This window comes from Notechis scutatus, chromosome 3 (assembly GCF_049901735.1).
Source record: "Notechis scutatus isolate UNSWTSFEM ecotype Mainland chromosome 3, rNotScu1.2, whole genome shotgun sequence".
NCBI classification, from domain to species: domain Eukaryota; kingdom Metazoa; phylum Chordata; class Lepidosauria; order Squamata; family Elapidae; genus Notechis; species Notechis scutatus.
Window position 1 is genome coordinate 167,152,593 of NC_142011.1, and position 21,811 is coordinate 167,174,403.

A 21,811-nucleotide genomic window follows, 5' to 3' on the forward strand; every position below is an offset into this window, starting at 1 on the left:
GTTCCCTGCATAACTTACACAGTTTATTTGTATTGCAGGTTAGATATAGACATTTTAGAATTGTACTGTATTATAAGAAGCAACTTTCCATTTTCAGCTAGCTTTCCTTTTGTTTTCCCCTTTTTTCCTATATAATATGAAAATTGTCTCTCTTATCCATAACATTTCCACTAGATTACCATAGAGTTAGGTGGTTGCCATATTACATAAAAGAAATACATTCTTTTCTTAAAGAAATGGAGAGAAAGAAAATGGTTAGAAAAAAATCATATACTCCTATAGACAAAACAGTATTAAGGCTTAAAATATTCCTTTCACTTCTGTTTTGCTTTCATAAAACAAAACTATGGGAAGTCAAGGGAAAAAGAACATTGAATGTCTAAGAGTGATGGCAGATTGCTAACACACACACCTCTCTCTAGTTACAGCACCTTGGAAGATAGTCAAAGGCATCCTCAGTATATAATGCTTTGATCAAAAGTCAAAAACAGCATTGTGCTATAAGCTCAGCCTATTTTGTATTGTATGTGATATCACAACTCACATAGAAAGGAATGGAACTTGCATCACAGCCAGTGGTGGGATTCAGGTTTTTTTTACTACCGGTTCTGTGGGCGTGACTTGGTGGGCATGGCAGGGGAAGGATACTGTAAAATCTCCAGTCAGAGGTTGTATTTGTCAGTTCTCTGAACTACTCAAAATTTCCGCTACCGGTTCTTCAGAACTGGTCAGAACCTGCTGAATACCACCTCTGATCACAGCAGTCATTTGCCTCCACTTGGCCCCTCCTGTAGTAGACATGGCTAGGCCTAATTGACTGGGCCAGAAACTGCTCTCCAGTAGAGATCAAACATAAAAGATGAACAGGGCTTTGGGGGTGCAATGGAAGTGACCTAAATAAATTGTTCCTACAGTTAAAAAAGCAGGAAATAAAAATACAGTATTAAGTTCCCTTGAAAGGCCATGCCAGACCCAAATGACCCATTTGTCCTGAGAGACATTAGGATTGGGGTTTTTTTGGGGGGGGGGTTCTGCACTAGAGATTGATTTTGTAGACTTGGGATATGTTCATATGTAGAGAGTTCCATAGAAATGTTGGCGGTAGCTATCTTAAGAGAAGAAATAAAAAGAGCTGTGACTGCACTATAATGACTGGATCTTCATTACTTTCTCTATTAAAAGTTAGAGAGACAATATACACATATCCCTGAAGGTGATGTTCCTGAGTAACTTTCTTGCATGAGCTATTCAGTTTAGCAGAATAAAATAAATATTGGCCTAGGAAAACATGAGATTGAGAGTTCTAGGCTTGCTTTAAAAGCCAGTTGGGTGATTTTGAGTCAATCATACTCTCTCAGCCCAATTCACCTCACAGGATTGTTGTGGGGGAAAGAGAAGGCAAGAGAATTAAGTATGTCCTCTTACAAAACATTGGTTTCTTGTCCATTTATTTCTTTGGACAGATTTTTGGTTCCATTTGCATTATTAAGGTTGGTTGCATAGTTAGCCAGATATTTAGACCGGATTTGGCATTTTTATCTATCTATTGTGTCCTTCCCAAGGGCCTGGATTGGGCAGATATTGTCATGTGATAATGTTAAAGGGATTGCTGCAGGATGTAAGCTGTTCCAAATAAAGCTGCCTTTTGCAATTGTCTAGTGATGATTTTGTCAATGCCAATGGCGTTCAAGGGGTGCTGCAGTTGTTTTGAGATTGCACCCAGGGCACCTATTGCTATTGATACTATCCTCGCTTTCTTTTGCCACAGTTGTTATCATTATTATTAATAATAACAAGTTCATATTTTCTTTTATATTTGTTTTTATTAAAATAATCTTCATACTGTTGCATTTCAGAATAATGTACAATTTAAAATTTTAACACAATGGAAGTATAAAATATAAATAATTAAATAAGAAAGTTCTAGGAGAAACCTCAAAACTAAAGTGGATTAAAACATCTGGACATGTTTCAAAAAGAAGTATTTTACATGTTTCAGATTGGCCGATTTTGCCAGAGATTCTGGAAATGGCCAATGAATAAAAAGGAATTCAATAAATTGTGTACATTGAATTACTGTAGAAAACATTACTTAAGATAAAATTGTCAGTCGTATTACATTTCTGCAAACTTAGCATTTATCTATTAGAAATCTTTAAGAATATCAGCAACTATATATCTAGGGATGATGAAGCCCACAAAGACAACTTGTTAATGACCAAACCATTAAAATTTGCATATTAAAATTTTAAGATACATTTCAACAGACTCTGCTCTAGAAATATCTTATGAACATGGAAGCAACTTACCTTGCTTCCATTTTCTTTTGCCTCTTGCTCCAACTTAAGATCAGATGCTAGGATATTCTTGTACTTGTTCTTTCCGTCATTGTTTGGGTCATCTAACCTGTATTCTGAACTAAGCTGAGCAGAAAAGGGGCTGTCACTCAGGTTCAGAGGCTGTTCATCTAACTCCAGAGTTGTTTTACCATTACTATTGGCTTCTGCAACTTCTCTGCAGTGTGTTCCACCTGAAGTGTTGGAACTGCGTCCTGCAGTCTCATTGCCATTAAAACTCTCTGCAGCTGAATCATCTACAAAAACATGAAATTACAGGTACTTAGTGCCATGTGATGAACATTGTATTCAAATAAATATGCCAATTTCTACTTGTACAGAATGTTCAGTGTTACTTTGCTTATTTTTTTCACTTGCACTATAACCAGAATGTTATGCATGTAGTACAAAAATATAATGTTACAAATATATATCATGTAATTTCATATAATAGTGGTATGTCTTTCATTTTCCCAATATTTTTGAGAGAATCAAGGTTAGCTCACAACAATTTATGAAATGGACATATTGTGATAAATTAAACCAACCAATAGTGATAGTACTTGACAAACTAAAGACAGAATAATGATTTATAGGGAGTTCCTACAATTAATACTTTTATTGTGTGTGAAATAATAACACCTGTCTTCACTGAATCAGTCATATTATTAATCGCAAATATATTATTCATAATTTATTTTATTGCCTAATTAATTTATTATTGAAGGAAAAAATAAAGAAAATTTCCACATCGAGTTAGGTCAGTTTCCCTCTACTGTTAAAACAATATTAAGTAACTTAAAATTTATATTTTACTACATTGTACACTGATATAAAATTGCAGAACAATATTATGTTTACTAATATTGCTTATAATACTTTAGGTATGTTTTCATTTGACATTCAGAGCCTCCCGTATAGATTTACATTCTAAAGGTTACACATTTTATACATATACCATGCATATACATTAAATCATGTATATATAGAATCACATATATATAGAGAAAAGGTTCACTCATATTACATGGCATCAAGTGGCAGCATGGCTTAGCAATTCTGTAATTTAACTGGAAACAAAAAGTGTAAAGAGTATGTGAACCTCAAAGTAATTTAAATAATTAAAATGTTTTTCACAAGACATTATTATTCAGCAAATATTCAAGCATTTGGACATGTTTCAAAAGATAGTTTTATATATAGATAAATATTCACAAGGACAAATATATCACCAAAACCTAAAACAGGGGTCTTCAAACTTGACAGCTTTGTGGACTTCAGCTCCCAGAATTCCTCCTTCAGCCATGTTAGCTCAGGAATTCTGGGAGTTGAAGTCCACAAGTCTTAAACTTCCCAAGTTTGAAGACCCTTGACCTAAAATGACATGGCAGGCTTATAATTTATAGTAACACAACAAGTTAATACTGGACTACATTAAACTATCCTGAAATTAAATCTGAAAAAATTGAAACGAGTCCTTTCTTACATTGCCTTTATTTAAGATAATGGCAATTTATCTTGTCATTATATTAAAGCTGTTATTATTATTATTTTTGAAGGAAGAGACTCAAATGATTCAGCAATTGTAGAAATAACTAGTGCAAGTAATCCTTGTCTTATGGCTGTTTGTCTAATGATGGCTTAAAGTTACAACAGCCTCAGAAAAAGTGACTTATGACCCATCTTCAAAGTTACAACCATCACATGCCCTCTCCAGACACATGATCACAATTCAGACACATGGCAATCAGCTCACATTTATGACAGTTGCAGCATCTTACAGTCACATGATTGCAATTTGTTGACTTCCAACAAGCAAAGTCAATTCAGGAAGCTGGATTCCACAATCATGGGATTCACTTAACAGCCATGGTAAAAATGGTAATAAAATTGGATCTGTCACACAATGACTCATTTAACAACTGCATCACTTAACAATTGAAATTCTGATCCCAATTATGGTTGTAAGTCAAAGACTACCTGTAAAATTATTTGGAAAATTATGTTGAAGGAGAATGTAGGAGCTAGTGAACCCTGCCCCAAATGAAATGTAAGGTTTTAAAATGCCAATTATTTCTCTACTTAGATTAAAAATTTATGATAGAGCATTCCCAGTTCCCTTTCTCTGCCCTCAAAAACACTCCATCTTTACCACATGTCCTCAATAGTCAGAGAAAACTGCTCCAGCAGAGCCTCTCCACCGTCACTATATTCATCAGCCCCTGAAGGTTACAGAAGCAGTAGAAGCATAAAGGAACTGGACAGTAGGGGAGCGTGTCCTTTCCTGTTCCTCTCTGATGTTCTGCCCTGGGCAAGGAGATGAGAGGAAGAGTCAAGCTGCTCCTTTCTTTACATATGGTAGTTTGTACCATTTTGAGTCTCTGAGAAAAGTAAATTGAAAAAGAGGATGGTGCTTTGGGAAGGAGCTAAGACCCATTTTCTAAACCTCAGATTGGATTGATAAAGATCCAAGTTCATTTTTGATATATTACAGTGGGAGTTCCATTGTACTTTTGGAAAATACTAGGATAATTTCCAAGACGCCTATTTATCTTCCTTTGATAACTCCAAGCATCTATGAAGAAAGACTGCTATGCTATTCAACAGGTGTGTGTATTTGTGTCCTACCAGTGGCTGGAAAGGGCAGCACTGAGGCATTGTTCATAGCAGCACAAGAACAGGCACTAAGCACCATAGAAGCAGGGGTCTATCACAGACTATGCAGATGGGCCTCAAAGACTACCCCTTGCAGATAAATTAGCTAATACTTTGCATACTTCATTATCAGCTTTGTCAGTTTGGGACAGAAGGGCAAGGGCTATAATATTGTAGTAATGAACCCATCTTCTGGGAGGACCATTCTCTACCATCCAGTGATTGAGCAATCACAACTTTGGAAGGCAAATCATTTCACCAATTAATTGTTCTCATTGACAGGAAATTTCTCCTTAGTTCTATGTTGGACCTCTCTTTGATATATCCATCAATCACTTCTTGTCCTGTCTTAAGGTATTTTGGAGAATATGCTGAGCCCCTCTTCTTTGTGGCATCCCCTTCAATATTGGAAGGCTGCTCTCATGTTACTCCTAGTCCTTCTCTTCATTAGATTAGACCTCTCCAGTTCCAGAAACCATTTTTCATATCTTTTCCCTTCCAGTCCCCTCATCTTTGTTGCTTTTCTCTGTACTTTTTCTAAAGTCTTAACATCTTTTTTGAATTGTTGTGACCAAAACTGGATTCAGTAGTCAAGTGTGATAGTGCAGTATAAAGCAATACTGACATTTCACATGATCTTGATACTATCCCTCTGTTCATGCAGCCCAGATTGCATTGTCTTTTTGGCAGCTGCAGCACACTGCTGCTCATGTTTAAGTGATTATCCACTATGACTCCTACATCCTTCTCACAGTTACTGCTATTGAGCAAGGTACCACCTTTTCTACACCTTTGTGTTTGGTTTTTCTTGCCTAAGTGTAAAACCTTGCTTTTTTCACCACTGAATTACATTTCATTGGACAGGGCCCAATGTTCAAGTTTGTCATCATTCTGAAGCTTGAGCCTGTCTTCTAAAATGTTAGCTATTCTCCTCAGCTTGGGGCAATCAGCAAATTTGATGAGTTCCCCTACTATCCTCTCATCTAAATCATTTATGAAGATGGTGAAGATTACTAGACCTAAGATACAATCTTGGTGGACCCCACTGCAGGCTTTGCTCCATGTAGCTCAATATATATTTATATATTGAGTCAGCCAGTTCCAAATTCACCAGATGGTGATATTGTCTAATCCAGGGGTCTCCAGCCTTGGCAACATTAAGCCTGGTGGACTTCAACTCTCAGAATTCCCAAATGCTGGCTGGGGAATTCTGGGAGTTGAAGTCTGCCAGGCTTAAAGTTGCCAAGGTTGGAGACCCCTGGTCTAACCCACATTTCAATTCAATTCAACAACTACCCAAGACCCAGACAACCCAGCTAAATTAACACCTTGGCAGAGCAGATATTGCATCATCCTTGGTGATACTATGATGCTCAAATAAATCCTTGCACTGTGGAAAATGTTTCACTATTTTTATTATACCTGTTCATACTATTCTCTGTAACTATTAAATTTCTCATTTAAAAGCTCTGATCTCTGCTTTGCTCTAATTTAAAAAAAATATTAAATTCAGCTTCTTGTACAAGAGATAGAAGAGTTCAATTTAAAAAGTATAAATCTTTGATAAAGTATATCTACTGCCTATGAGTTTTTTTAGAATCACACAGAAGTTACTTAAAAAGCATGTTATGGGCTATATTGATGGGCTATATTGATTTTATTACAGCAGTAAAGATTGATAGCTAAAAAAACTAACCTCATTTTCAGTTCATTATCTTTATTCAATTCTACAAGAAGTATAAATTGTGTTTTATGTTACAAGGAAGATCAACATAGAGCTCAGAAGCGCAGTATTTATTTCATATCCCATACTTATTTTGCCACAAAAACACATTTACACACTAATATGCAAACCTCATAAGGATAATCCACGAGCATATCCCTTTTTAATGTGACTTGCACTAAAAGCTTGCAAAAAGCCTAGTACTTTGTACTTGCCATTTTTTTTCCCATTCTTTTCAAAGCTTGCTATATGGTTTACAATTGAATATGAAATTGGTCATTTTCTATAGGTTGTGAAATAGACTGCTTAAGCATAACAATTCGAAAAATTATAGAAAATGTTTGATTTCCTTCCAGCTACTTACATAATGGAAATACGTGTTTATGTTTTACATACTGTACTGCACTGCTTCAGAAAAACAACACACATGAGATCATTATTTTATTTTTTTCTTACAATTTACTTGTCCCCTTATTTTCTTGAGAGTTCTAAATGAAGTCCATATATCAACAATAAAATAATGTCTAAACTTGCATGGATTGCTCAATGTTTTTATAAGCTGCAGTACAGTTTTCATTTCTCCAGATTTCCTAGCTTCCTTTTCAGCCTCAATGTCATGGCTTTTAATAAACTCATAAATAAATCTTATAGGTACATATTTGGTGGTTAGTTTGAGACAATTTTTCCCACAGTTTATGTATGAAATAAATCTTGACATCTAAACTAGTGAAGATACAGATATACCACACAGAGCTGCCTAATGTCATTTGCAGGTATGGAACATTCTTCAACAAGCCTTAGAAAACTCTGAGCCAATAACATACTCTGGAGGAGTTATCACTTACTGTGAATTCTGCTCTTTAACTTAAATATCAGAATCGGTGGCAGGTCAATTCTAGCATTGCTGATACAGCATCCCCTAGGCGGAGTCCAACCTTTTTCTTACATTGTACCCTGGGATTAGCTTGACTCCCTCTATGTTTCTCCACTGCACAGTAAGAGCTAATTTTTCCTGCACAAAGTAAGAGATGTTGTTGCCATGACAACACATTCTAACAGTGGGACTACTGACATTAGTTGAAAAGATTACAGGGAGGCTGTATCAACCTTCAACCAGGACTATGGGTTCTTCGTCTAAAATATAATTATCCTAAATTTACTGTAGCCTGGGATTATCTATTCATTTTACTAAGAACGATTAATAAGTTGGAAATATGTTTGACAGATATATTAGAGTATTGTTTACACAGATATTGGCATCACTCTGAGTGGATTTTATTTTGAATGCAATATAATTCTTTTTTAAAATATTATGCATTTCTCCATGTTATGTTATGCTCTTATATCCTACAAATCACAACTTCTGTAGAGGTGGAGAACAAATTAAAATGGTCCAATCCTACATCTGATGGATCTGCATGGTTGTCTAAGTGTAACATGCAATTCCCCACATTGTCTGTTGATAATATTGTCAATGCCCTGCCTGAACTTTGCTCATCATTGCAAATGATGGCTGCAATGATTAGTATTTGTGTACCATTACAATTGATATCTTAGCTGTAGCTCCCCCTAAACCAACCAGATTTTGAGAAGATTATCTACACTGATGTCTCTCAATCTTAGCCATTGAGCACACTACTTGTGTAGCCCTCCCTTGAAAAGTATCCAAAACTTCAGTGTGGGATCATATCCTTGTACATCTACATTGATTACATGCTGATTGGATACACTTTAAGATACTGATAAAGGAGAATATTTGTAGTTTGGGATTGAAATGAGGGGTCCTTGGTGCTCTCTGAGCTTGCTTGTTTTCTTGCAGATGTCTCATAACCCAACTAGGTAACATCATCAGTGCTAGTAAGGAGTGTAGTTTGCTGTCAGTTTATATTCTGGGTGGTTTGCCCTGTTGTGGTTTGCCCTGTAGGTGTTGGTGGGGGTGGTTTTAGAGATTCTTTGGTTAAGCTGTTTACTGTTGGCTCTTTAGCAATTTCTTGATTGGGATATTGTTTCCTTGATTGTTGGTCTGATGTTAACCTTGGAGTTAATCTATGATGAATTAATTATCTATGCTTAATCAGCATAAGATTAACTTCAAGGTTAATATCAGACCAGAAGTAACAATACCCCAATCAAGAAACTGCCAAATAGCCCAATCAAAGAATTTCTAAGACCACCCTCACCAACACTAACAGGCAAGCCACTAGAATATAAACAGCACTCCTTACTAATACTGATGATGTTACCTTTTTATGTTATTTTTAATATATATATTTTTTTAAAATATGCCTTTTATTTTCCATATATATAAAACAACATACTTCTAAAATCCTATGGAATGATTAGCCATTTTTTCAACAGTTGCTTGTGAAAGCCTACAATTTTTACAATTAAACAATTATAAACTCACTATCACTAATGAAAAAAAAATATGATTCATTATTAGTAATTTGGAGCAATGCTTTCAGCAAATTATGCAAATGTGTTGTCTGGAAAAGTAAAATTGATAAATTCAATGGTGAGTATAGCCACCAAGAGAGATGGAGGATCATTACTACACTCGGGGTTTAAACAGCCTTCACAATATTATCTAGGCATTGCTTAACTCTTGTTGTTATTTTGACAGAACAATACCTGGGTTGCTCCATAATCATAACCATAAATGTAGAAATGTACTTAATTTCAATTTTCTTGGGAGAAGTCTCCAAGGACCTGGAAAATCAGTTGTGTGGAAAAACAAACATAAATCAAACTGTATCCCAAAATTTACTTCTTCAGAAAGAACTTTCAACAGTTCAATATGTATAAATGTTTCTTACATTTTCTTTTTAGCAACATCAACTTCGTTGTCCTTGTTAGCAAGGAATAAATGATGGTGTGTTTGGAAAACTGACCCAGCAGTAGAATCCTAATTTCTACCAAACTTTTTGCATTTGGTTCCTGAATTCCTATCAATTGCTACTGCTGTAGGATGCAGCAATTTCTGAAAAATATAAACCCAGATGCTTGCTGCTTAATATGGAATGAGAGATACTAAGAATTTAATTTCCCAGGCCACATTAGAGTGACTGGCTTGGCTGCGTCATAAAGCTTCTGTTATTTCTGAATTCCTGCACATTAGTCTGTCCTGTTTCTCCACCACATTTGACAAGGGTAAATTTACAGAAACAAAAAACACTGATGTTGTTACCTAGTTTGGGAAATGAAATATCTGCAAGAAAACAAGCAAGCTGAGAGAGCACCAAAGACTCCTCACAGAAAAAAAGACTGGGATTAACCTCTTTCTTTCACCTTTCCAATAGTTAACATTTCACTAGTTACTAGAGAACTCTATTCCGTCAAATCGTAAGCAAGTCTCAAATCTGTTCATACATTTTTATTTATTCTGCATGACCTTTTCAGCATATCACAACCTTCTGTATTTTTGTTTTGTTTTATTTTTCCTTAACTACACATATGATGAAGTTCCTTGAACTCAAGAGACTAGAAGAAAAACCACTTCTGTTCCATTTTGCATCTTTCAACTGTACAACTGTAAAAGCCTAAAACAGTGCTACATAGTTGTCTGTAGGATAAAATATGTAAACCTATTTCATACATTACTAGTTGCTTCTGAGGCAGAAAAAACTATTGGCACTGAAGACAGAAGGCAGAAACTAACAATTCATTAATAACACAATTGTAAAGGCTAGTTATACATTTTCATGATGAGTTATCCAAGCTTTATTGCACTCAGAGTAGAGATCTGCTTTTGGCTTACTGACAATACAAAGTGAACATTATGAGCACAGTAATTACTATAACAAGAGCTGTTGTGTAACAGTGATATCATTGAAAATGTCCATGTTGACTTATCAGTTAACCCCATAGATCATGAGGTCAGTAAATTTTGATCTAACTCTGTATGGCAAAATAGAAAGCTGGCAAAACAAATAAGTTAAATCTCCAGATTATTTCACATATTTTTCATTGACAAAAAAAATCACATGGAGCATTATTAACTTATTTATCAGATTTTGTCATACTTTATTTGTGTGATTATATTCAAAGCTGCTAAACATAACGTTACATTGATATTTTGAAATAATCCAATCTATATATCAAGTAATTTACAGCATCTTAGAATAATGTCGCTAATATCTGTATTTACCCCAAAAGGGTTACAAACTACACTTGGATGGTGTGAATTTAAAAAAAATTTTTTTTTGTTACTGATACTTTCTGTGTGCCTAAAAATTATCTCTGCTCTGTGCTGCTGTGAAAGGCTATGAGGGTAAATAGAGAAGCCTATGTCTGAGTAAACAGAAATTCCTGGAATTCATAGGTTCCTGAATAAAGATATTTAGAGTCGTTGTACACAAAATATTAGGCACAAAAAGGCAATCAAACCACATTTAAGAGTTTCTTTTTAATGAATTAGAAGATTCTTAATAGTTGCAGAAATCAATAGTTATTGACTAAGTATGCAGGACTGGCAGGGCAATCTTCACTTTTTTATAATACTAGCAGACCTCTAGTGGCTGTTAATATAAATGATTCTGTCTTCTGTAATTTTGTATTTGAAATGTAAGTTCTGCAGTAGGAGGAGAAAGGAAATACAGTATACTAATACATTGAAGATTTTTTTTTAGTATAGTGCTAGTAAAGTCAACATCATTAACAGCATAATTTCCTACAAATTGTAATGCTACATCATCAGAAAAATTACAGCTGTAAAAAAGGAAACATTTTCTTCAACTCCTTAGTAGTTGTGCATTCCAATTTTAGGAATATTTTTTACAAAATACCTAGTTGTTTTGATTAGAAAGTTTAAGAAATGAACATATGTTAAACCAAATGATTGAATAAAAAGGAATGTGGTTTACACTGGAATATAGTTCATTCCTGACTATCTAGAAAATTACATTAGATAAATCTGAGGATCCAATAATAAAATCTTAGAATCTGAAACATACACACAGAGAGAGGGGGGGAGGGAGAGACTAGGTCATGTAACAACTACCCAATAACTGCATTGTTATGTACCAGTGACAATAAATGGAGAGAGTGCTGTGCAAACACAGGCTTTAATGCTATTGTATTTTTTATTTACTATTTTGAACTACTTAGGCATTTACATGTCTACATAGCTCAAACATATTTCTTTATTTTATCTTTTGGAAATACTGATCATTTATTGAGATAGAGAGTATTAAATCAAGCAATTTGGGATAAAGTGAAAGTCACCTGTCAAAAATTGACAATTTTAAACACTGACTGGGATGATTAGGTATGCTGTTTCAATGTATGCATCAAGCATCACTTCAGGCCAGGGCTGGCTTATGGAATAGAGTCTGCTTTGTCCAATTATACTTAGAATGATCATCTCATTTCTTAATTTATACAAACACTGGCACTGTATATGAAACAAACTAAAATATGTTTGCCTAATTCCTGCTATGTCTTTAGTCTGTTTTGTGAGTCTGGACACACCATGTTAGCATATGTAATTAAATTAAATTGGTTCCTAATATGCATATGTGTTTTTTAATATTTTTGCTGAATTTAAAATGACTTACAGAAACAAGAACTGTATAATTCCAATTTCTTTTCTCATTATCAATTTATATAATTTAGAAATATGATTGTGGATTGCACAAATCAATGAACCATGTCACATCTGTCAGCACTATTCATACCTTTCAAGTCTGTGTGGTATGAATGCAATATAGCAGCATAAAAAAGGAAATGATTTATCTTATTTAATCATGCTATTATACGATTGTATCTATAATAGATTAGGCTTTGTTATCATTCCTAGTCTGGAATCAAGTCTCTTAATCTTCAACAATATATCAGTGAACCATTTAATAGCTCCATTATAAAGGTGTCATGTAATTGCTGAATAATGCCCATAGCTTATGATGAAGGTTGTCTTAAGTCAGGAGGAACTGTAATCTAGACATATCCAAAGGTCACCAAATGAGTTAATATTCATCTATCTAATTGTTTTTCCATAAACTAGTAAATCAATACTACAGTAGCACAAGTATTTTTCCAAATAAACAATCCAAAAATAATCTTTTACAAAGTGTAGGCAGAAACATGGATGGAATGGGTTGATATTTTCCCTTTTAACATCTATCATGGTTCTACAATTTTCAATGTTAGGTTGAAAAATGTAGAACCAAGATAGAATAGAATATTTATTTATTGACCAAGTGTGATTGGACACACAAGGAATTTATCTTCAATGCATAACCTCTCAATGTACATACAAACAACAAAGCAATATAATCATAAGATACCAATAAGAGAAGGTAGTGGGGAAGATGAGAAGGATAATTGTAATACAGTGTTACTACACAGTAAATATCCTTAGGCATAAGACAATGCTGTGGGAATTAGGTGTTCAGCAAAAAGATGCCATGAGGGGAGAAAACTGTCTCTGTGTCTAGTTGTTTTGGCATCCAATGGCCTATAGTGGCATCCTGAGGGGAGGAGTTGAAACAATTTATGTCCAGGATGTGAGGGATCTGTAGGTATTTTCTCAGCCCTCTTTCTGATTCATGCAGTACATAGGTCATCAATGGTAGGCAGGCTGGTTGTAATTTCATTACTGGAGGTTTTTAAGAAAAGATTGGACAGCAATCTACCTGAAATAGTATAGGGCAGTGGTGGCTAAGCTTTTTGGGCTCCTGTGCCAAAAATTCTGTGTGCGCTTGCATGCTAGCACTCATGTGCCAGCACCCAGAAGGCAATGTGCTCCCCCCACGCCCCCTAGGCATACATGCATAATCCCCCCCACCCCCTTACCTGCACTGCGCCTCACAGCTGATTTTTGGCTGGTTTGAGGCTTTTTTCAGCCTCCCAAAGGCTTGAGGAAGGCTTCTGCAGGCTTGGAAGGCCGAAAACTAGCCCCGTTTCATCACTTCCAGTATTTTCAGAAAAACAGGAAGTGACAAAATGGGGTTAGTTTTCGGCCTGCAAAGACTGCTGAAGACTGCAGAAGCCTTCCTCGAGTCTTTGGGAGGCCAAAAAAGGCCTCAAACCAGCCAAAAATCAGCTGTGAGGCGCGTGCATGCCCAGTGAGGTAAGTTTACCTGCAGCTCGCATGCCGGCACAAATGGCTCTGCGTGCCACCTGTGGCACACGAGCCATAGGTTCACCATCACGGGTATAGGGTCTGCTGCTTGAGCTCTATTCTGATTTAATTTTTTCCCTTCTGGTGCTATTCTGGTTGAATTTTTTCTGCAGTCCTAATTATTCATTGAACTCTGTACCTGTCCTGTCTGTTCAGTTGCTATACCAAACCAGAAAGTTATAGAAGTACAGACAGATTCAACAATTCCTCCATAGAGCTGTATCAGCAGTTCCTTGGGTAGTCTGAACTTTCTGAGTTGATATATTTTACCTTTTTAAGGATACTTCTAATGTTAGACATCCATTTTAAATTCTGGGAGATTCTAAAACCTAGAAACTATAAGGCTGTTAAGGGGGAAAATCCTGTACTATTTCTCATGCTTGTTCAGAGACCTTTCCTGGAGATGTGAATGCTTGAATAGAAGAAGCTCACCCATTCCCTCCTGGATAGGGAACTGTAACAAACTGAAAAAGGATTTTTATGATTTGACATAAATAAAATAGAGTTACTCTCCTATTTTATTAAAGTTCACTGATAATGACAAGCTATTTGGCCCTTAGTTATACAAATTTATTTTCTTAATTTTCTTTTTTTCTTTTTCCCCTCCCTTCCATTCAAATCCGCATGCATCAAATTTAAAAGAATCAGATGAAAAGTTACATAAACAAAGTAATGTAAAGTCATTCTTTCAAAGTTAAATTGCGAGAAATCTAAGTAATAAAAGAATTTGGAACAATTTCATATTCAAGGACTTGCATACACCATATTCAACAGCAGCTTGTCTAACCGTAACAACAGCTTTCTAGTTCAAATTGTGGTTGAATTTGTCCATGTGTTAAGAGATTAAGGAATTTAGAGAATACCTGGTTACTAGAGCCAAGCAAGATGCATAAAGGAAGGAAATGTTGACTTTCTCTGACTCAGCTGGCATTAGATTCATATATGCTTTTATTTATTACACAGCAAAATGAGCCCAACTGAAGGATCAAGTCAAACACAAACATTTCTCCAGTAAAAAAATCATTTTTCCAATAAATAAAATTCACGAGGCATAAATAGAAAACATTTTCTTATGATTTTTTATACTTTTGCCAGTATGAGTGCGTATTGACTACTATACAAAGTAGAAAAGTGATCAGAACATGAAGCATTTCTGTTTCCTGAGTGACAAAGAAGAAAATTTCATTTGTGAGACCTAAGTAATCATGTAATAAAATTAAGAACTTGATTATAATCAGCTGGCAGTATTTTGTGGCTAAGAAGTCAAACATGACAAAACAATTTTGAAACAACTATTGTTATTAGAAGCCATATTCAATTGCTTATACTGGACCACTCAGAAGTCTGCACTGCATCTCCTAATTACATCATTCACATTAATGTTTTAATTTTCTGAAAACACATTACACAATAAAGTAAAAAAATGAACAATTGCAATATTTTTAGGAAAGTTGAAGAATCTGAAAATAAATAAAAGAATGTGCAGTTAAAAAAAGTATGTTTTTTAACTTTTTTCTTGCATAATTTATTTCTAAACAGATATAGTTACTGGTAGCCATTCAAAGAACTGACAATTGGCAGATATGTAAGAACTGTTCCGTGTTTATTTTATTTATAGTATATATATCCTATTTTTCCCCTCTAAGGAATTTTGCTTTGGACACACAAGAATATTGGTTAGCCTGATTTCTCAGTAAGAAATAAGCAGAATTTAAACACTGCCAGGAGTTCAATCCTCACCAGTTTAAGGTTGACTCAGTCTTCCATCCTTCTGAGGTCAGTAAAATGAGGGTTGTTGGGCGGAACATACTGACTCTGTAAACCACTTGGAGAAGGCTAGAAAGCACCATGAAGCAATATAGAACTCTAAATGCTATTGCTATTGCTATTATCTGATGTTCCCTTACTATTATTAAAATAAAATTTCTCTGCCTGAGCCTAGGGCAAGGATTTTCCTACCATGGCAACTGATTAGGAATCCTGACTTTTTGGCCTGCACTAGAAAGACTAATAAGCATTTTTTTTTCCAAATATCAGGGGGAAATGAATATAAAATGTATTAAAGAAAGCTATGTAAAGGAATCTTTATATTAGGAAAACTGGACATAAAGCAAACAAATTATGTTTTATATGACAATAAATGTATGGCGAGGTTCGTAAAGAATCAATCAGGAATTAGAGAAAATTCATGAATGAGTATATGTAAAACCAATACAGATTTGATCTATTTGTAGGACAACTGATGAGCCTAGCTCAAATGGCAATTCATATATTTTTACAAGCAATCCTTCTTCACATTTTGTGACACGAATAATTCAAAACACTGTGCAGAATAATGTTTGATTAGCTCAGCCATCTTTCTGCTGACAGTAGGAACCTCACAAAGAATTCACTGAAGTGCCTGGCACTGTTGTTATAATTGTATTAATAGTAAATGTAACTTAATTTCTTATTCTAACATTGATATTTATTTGTGAAAAATATATTGCATATGAGAAAACTCAATGAATAGTACTTTCTTTGAAGCAACTGAAGGTTATGTCAATAAATGAAGAATGTTATGTGCCAGCTTTCCTTAAAACAGGTTTCAAAAGTATTAATCTTCAATACAATAGCATCACCTCCAATTTGAAGAAAACTTTTTACTTTGCCATGGGAAAAAAATAGGTCAATCAATTTTCAATTCAGCACCAAAGCCTGATTTCACACATGCAGATACAGCATAAATAGCTCCATTATTTTGCTTTACTTTTTAATTTAGAGACTAATTAATACATAGTTTCTGTTAATATTGGTATTGGTGTATGGTATTAAAATTTGAGAATGTCTTTTTGTCTTCACAATTATACAAGAGATGTAAAGTGGTTCTGCATATTAGTCTGCCAGCTTATGTCTAGGCTAAAGATATTCATGAAGTTTGGGGAGACACGGAAAGCATAGGTTTCTATTTTAACTGTTAACAACCTCAAGCTTGAAATACTGTTTTTCCAATACTCAGTGTTTAAGTATGTATATTTATTTGTTTTTACTATATCATAATATATGACATGTGCCTAATCTAAATTGAACTCTTGTGTAGAATTCAAGAATTTTTCCCTGTTACAACAGGAAAGCTAGACTTAATCAGTGAATAAAAAGCTGTACTGTAATGGCTTTTTGTGCTTCACCAAGCAGTTATGTTGCAATTTACTACCAAGCTGAGTTATTCATTTATGACAACTGTAATACCTTTTAATTAGGATATGATTAATTCCTTATAAGCAACAAGCATTATCCTTTAGTTTAAACTGACAATTATATAAAATGTGTTATAAGAGTCATCCAACAGTTTTCTTTATTGGCATTCATTTTTTTCCCTTTTTAAAAGGTGCAGAATGCAGGATATCATTTTATCTAAAATTCAAAGAAAAGAAACTTCTACATGAATTTTCTTTTGAAATCTAGCTGCTTCTGACCTTCTCCCGTTCTTTAAATTCAAGTGCCATACCACTGTCTTCTAAAGATATTTAAAAGTTCAGTGATGTTCCATAATAAGCATGCAGAATGTCAATCAAATGAAGCAACAAGAATTATTGCATTCCAAGAAAAAAACTGGGAATTAAAAAAAATGCAAGTATATAAATTCTGTTGTCAAACTCCCCAATAAAATATTAATTATCTTTAGATGTATGAACTATGTTCAAAATGTTCAGAGAGGATCTAGCAAATTTCAATTTAAAAACAAAATAATAGAAATGTTCTTTTCACGTAGGAAACATGCAAACAATGCACTTATCTGTACTTATAAGAAGCACATGTGCTATACTCCATTCTATAAGCAATAAGTACAGGAAAAGAGGAATTCCAGTCACTAGGATAGAAGGCTCATCATCGTGTACCATTCAATCGCATACAACCCTTGGCCACTATATAGACCAGCACACTCCATACCTCTCTATCTCTCATCATCTTCTTCAGATTTGTCATGGTCATCCCAGTGTCATCCTTTATAGTGTCCAGCCAGTGGGTACTAGGGCAGCCCTTCTCCTCTTTCCATTGATCATTCCCAGCATGATTGACTTTTCGAGTGAGTCAGCGACCAAACTATATAAGAGCTTCTATTTGGAGATCTTGGCTCCAAGTGATATTTTTGGTGAGGTTTGGTCCAGGATTTCTTTGTTATTTTTGCAATCAGTGGGATGCATAATAATCACCACCAACTCCACAATTCAAAGACATCCATCCTTCTCCTATCTGCTCCAAAGGTGCTTTTTCAAAAGGCAACTGGACTTACTTTGTTTTTTCTTGAAGATGTTTCACTTCTGATCCAAGAAACTTCTTCAGTTCTGTCTTGCTTTGTTCCTTTGGGACCACCATCACCCAAATGACTGAGAATCTCCATAAATATTCTCTTTTCTGCCTGTTTCAGAGTCCAGATTTCACATCCATAAGTAGCAAATGGAAAAAAATATTGTGTTAACTAATCTGCATTTGTTTTTGAGGCTGATATCTTTACTATTCCAGATCTTATGGCAGACATTGCAATTTTTCCAAGTGTTATAAACCTTCTGATCTTAAGGTTGCAGTCACCACTTTGGTCAATTTTAGAGTCTGGGAAAATGAATTCCTTCACTGTTTCAACAGTTTCCTTGTTGATCTGCACTCTGACCTGTTTGTTCTCTGCAGTTGTCATTATATATGTTTTCTTCAGGTTAAAGTGCATCTACATTTTTCACTTACATCTTTGACTCTCAGGACCAGCCACTCCAGATCCTCCTTACTTTCTGCGAGCAATGTTGTATTATCTGCATATCAGAGGTTGTTGATATTTCTACCACCAATTTAACCCCAATGGTAGATTCCTCCAAATATGATTTTATCATAACTGTGTACATGTAAATAGTGTAGATGACAGGATGCAACTTTGCTGGGGCCTTTTCAATTTTGAACCATTTTGTATCTCCATATTCCATTTTACAGTGGCTGCCTAGTCAGATCACAATGACTGAATGAGTTGGATATAGTGTGGTATTATTTCCAGTTCTTTGAGGCAGTTCCAGAGCTTTTCATGGTCAATACAATTGAAAGCTTTTGTGTAGTCAATGATGCACGTGTAGGGTCTTTTTGGTATTCCTTTCCCTTTTCCATTCTCCATGTAGATTGGCAATGTGATCATATGTTCCTTGTCCTTTCTGAAATCATGCTTGTACATCAGGCAGTTTTCTGTTCGTGATATTATCTTCAAGAGAATTTTATTCACATGTGTTATCAGGGCTATGGTTTGGTGATTGGAACAGTCTTTCATATAATCTTTCTTTGGTATTGAGATAAATACTGACCTTTTCTATTCTTTTGGCCACTGACCAGACTTTCATATACTTTGGCAAAGTGCTGTCAGTATTTTTGTTGGCAGTGATCTCAACAACTCTGTAGGAATTCCATCAACTACTGGTGCTTTGCAGTTAGGCAACTGGTTAAGTGTCCCTCTACTTCCTCCTCCAGGGTATCTGGTTCTATTTCTGGTAGGTCAGCTTCTCTTCTTATGGCTTGGCCTTGTTTTTCATTTTGTGTAAAGTTGTTCTGCATTTTCCCCACCATTTTTCTCTGATTGCTTGTTGGTCATACATAGAAGGCTACTTGGGGGTAAATTACAGACAATTAATTAGCTTAGAGCAATGGCCCAAGGATTCAAATTTAGATTTAGGATTCAATTTTAGGAGAAAAAAATAGTCCTGTTCTAGATGGATACACATTTGGAATATGAACTGATATAGCCAAAGTAACCAGCATAAGACAACTGCTTCTGAAAATTAAAATAAAATAGCCCATTGGGGACCGATCTCCCCCTATAATGCACTTGTGAACTAGGCTTAATAAAATATTTTCTGTTATTCCTCTATAGGAGAAACTTAGTTATACCCCAAACTCCAAAGAAGCAGAGAACAAGGTGAAACTGGCAATTTATACAAAAGTAAGGAGGGGGGTCAATTTTTTTTTGAAAATGATATAAAAGGAGGGTGAATTGATTTCTTTGATGTGATGATGGATTATTCTGCCAGTCTGCCAAGGTCTTGTTCTTGGCCTGGTGGAGTATTGAAATGGTTTTGTGGTTTTCATCAAACCAGTCTTTTTATTATAAAAATTTTATTTGGGTTTTCACAAAACATAATACAAGTAAAATTTCTTTTTTTCTTTTTCTTTTTTTTTTTTGAGAATAGCATGGTCCCGGGTTATCACTTCTCCATAGAGACACAAATTCAATTTCATATTCATCTTTGTGTTCTATTTCATATCTTATTACTATTTTAACATTTTCTCAATAATTTTTCCCTTCCTAGTCATCATATTTATACTTTTGTCTGTCCTGTTTCAATTTCATATTTTCTTTTCTCATTAAACAAAAATTTTCCCTGTAATTACTAATTTGAGTATGACACCTTTGTATCTTTTAATTTTTATCCATTCAGCTCTTATTTAAACCTCAATTTATGCCTTTACAATAATAACATTCAATATAACACATAACTTCCAGTCGAATTCTGCTTGGTACATTCTTAAAATACGCATTAAGTTCTTAAAGAGAATATATATATATATATAAAACAATAATAAATAAAATACTTATTCTATTCCAATTCAGCTCTATCATTAATGTTAGTTATAATCTTTGACATCTTTAACATTTCTTTTCAATAGGATATCATACTTCTAGGAACACTTATAATATTTCCATAATTTTTCATGTTTCTTTCATATTCCTCTTCACTTAAATTTTTATAACACATTTATAATAATTAAAATGTTCCCCTCCTTTCCTAATTTCATTCTTTTATTCTCTTTATTTCATTTATTTATTAAACATTCCATTACATTACAGTGAGTATTTATCTATCATTTTAATCACACTTGTTTCATATTTTCAAAGTTCATTTCTATTTCTAATACCGTGTTTCTCATATAATAAGGCTGGGTCTTATTTTTTTTTGAGCCCCGAAAAAATGGCTAGGCCGTCTTTTCGGGGGTGACTTAATTTCCCCCCCCCCCCTTGCATCTTCGGGTGGGCGGTGACGGCTTGGATGTTGATCTCGGCGTTGGTGGGGCACTTCGTATCGGGGTCAACGCAGGTAGCACCATATCCAGGTGTGCAACAAAAGTACTTCCTAACGGCAAGCCCCCCCACCATTCCCCCCATTTCGCATGTTTTAATATAGGCCTTAATTTGGGGGGAGGGGCTTAATTTCATTTCATGCCTATAAAACATGCAGGGACTTCCTATTGGGGGAGGCCGTATTGTTGGAGAAACAGGGTATAACAATACTATTTTATGTACCCTTGCATAATCCCCCTTTCAATTAAGTTTTCACCCATTATCTCTGTGTCTTGTACGTTTTCCCTGTTTCTCTATGTCCTGTTTCCGTCCTTTATAATTTCTTTTCCTTTCCCTCTTCTCCTTCTTCTTCTCCCTTCCCTTTTTGACCCCTTCTCTCTCTAATTCTGATTCTCTCTTCTGTAATCCTCTCTTCTGTTTCTTCCTAATGTTGTAATTACTTTTCAAACTATTCTTTTTTTGAGTTGTTTTTTCAGATCTTAAATTTTTCACTCTCTATCCCCCCTTCCCTTTCTTTTCCCCACATAGAAATACTTGGTCATTGAAGATGGCTTCTTCTTTGTCCTGCCCTTCTTGTGCTACAGGCATTTCTTGTTGTTTCTCATAGTTCAGGATCTCCATTTCTAAAAATTGAAATACAAAGCCAAAAGAGCCTCTTCTTTCTTGTGCATCTTCTTTCTGTTTTTTTAAGTTCCATTCTCAATTCTTCCAAGAGTGATACCATTTTAAAAACTTTTAAACAACCACCCGATTAATTTTAGTCCTTTAAATCCAATAGCCAAAAATCCAAAAATCACTAAGTAATCCAAATAATCCAAAGCTGTTTCTTCTTGCTTCTTTTTTCCACTTTCTCTTCCTGGGGTTCTCTTATCTTGTTACAAAGTTTCAGT

The 21,811-nt window shown here is 34.9% G+C and overlaps 1 protein-coding gene across 7 annotated transcripts in view; it reads right to left on the minus strand.

The window, feature by feature from the left end:
• The window catches only part of NOL4 (nucleolar protein 4), a 129,802-nt gene that overhangs the window by 41,743 nt on the left and 66,248 nt on the right, over positions 1 to 21,811 (minus strand). For all 7 annotated transcript variants that reach the window (XM_087961696.1, XM_087961697.1, XM_087961695.1 and 4 more), the window contains one exon: positions 2,310 to 2,593. In XM_087961696.1, the coding sequence (XP_087817822.1) occupies positions 2,310 to 2,593 (284 nt within the window). The remainder of the gene's footprint in view (positions 1 to 2,309; positions 2,594 to 21,811) is intronic.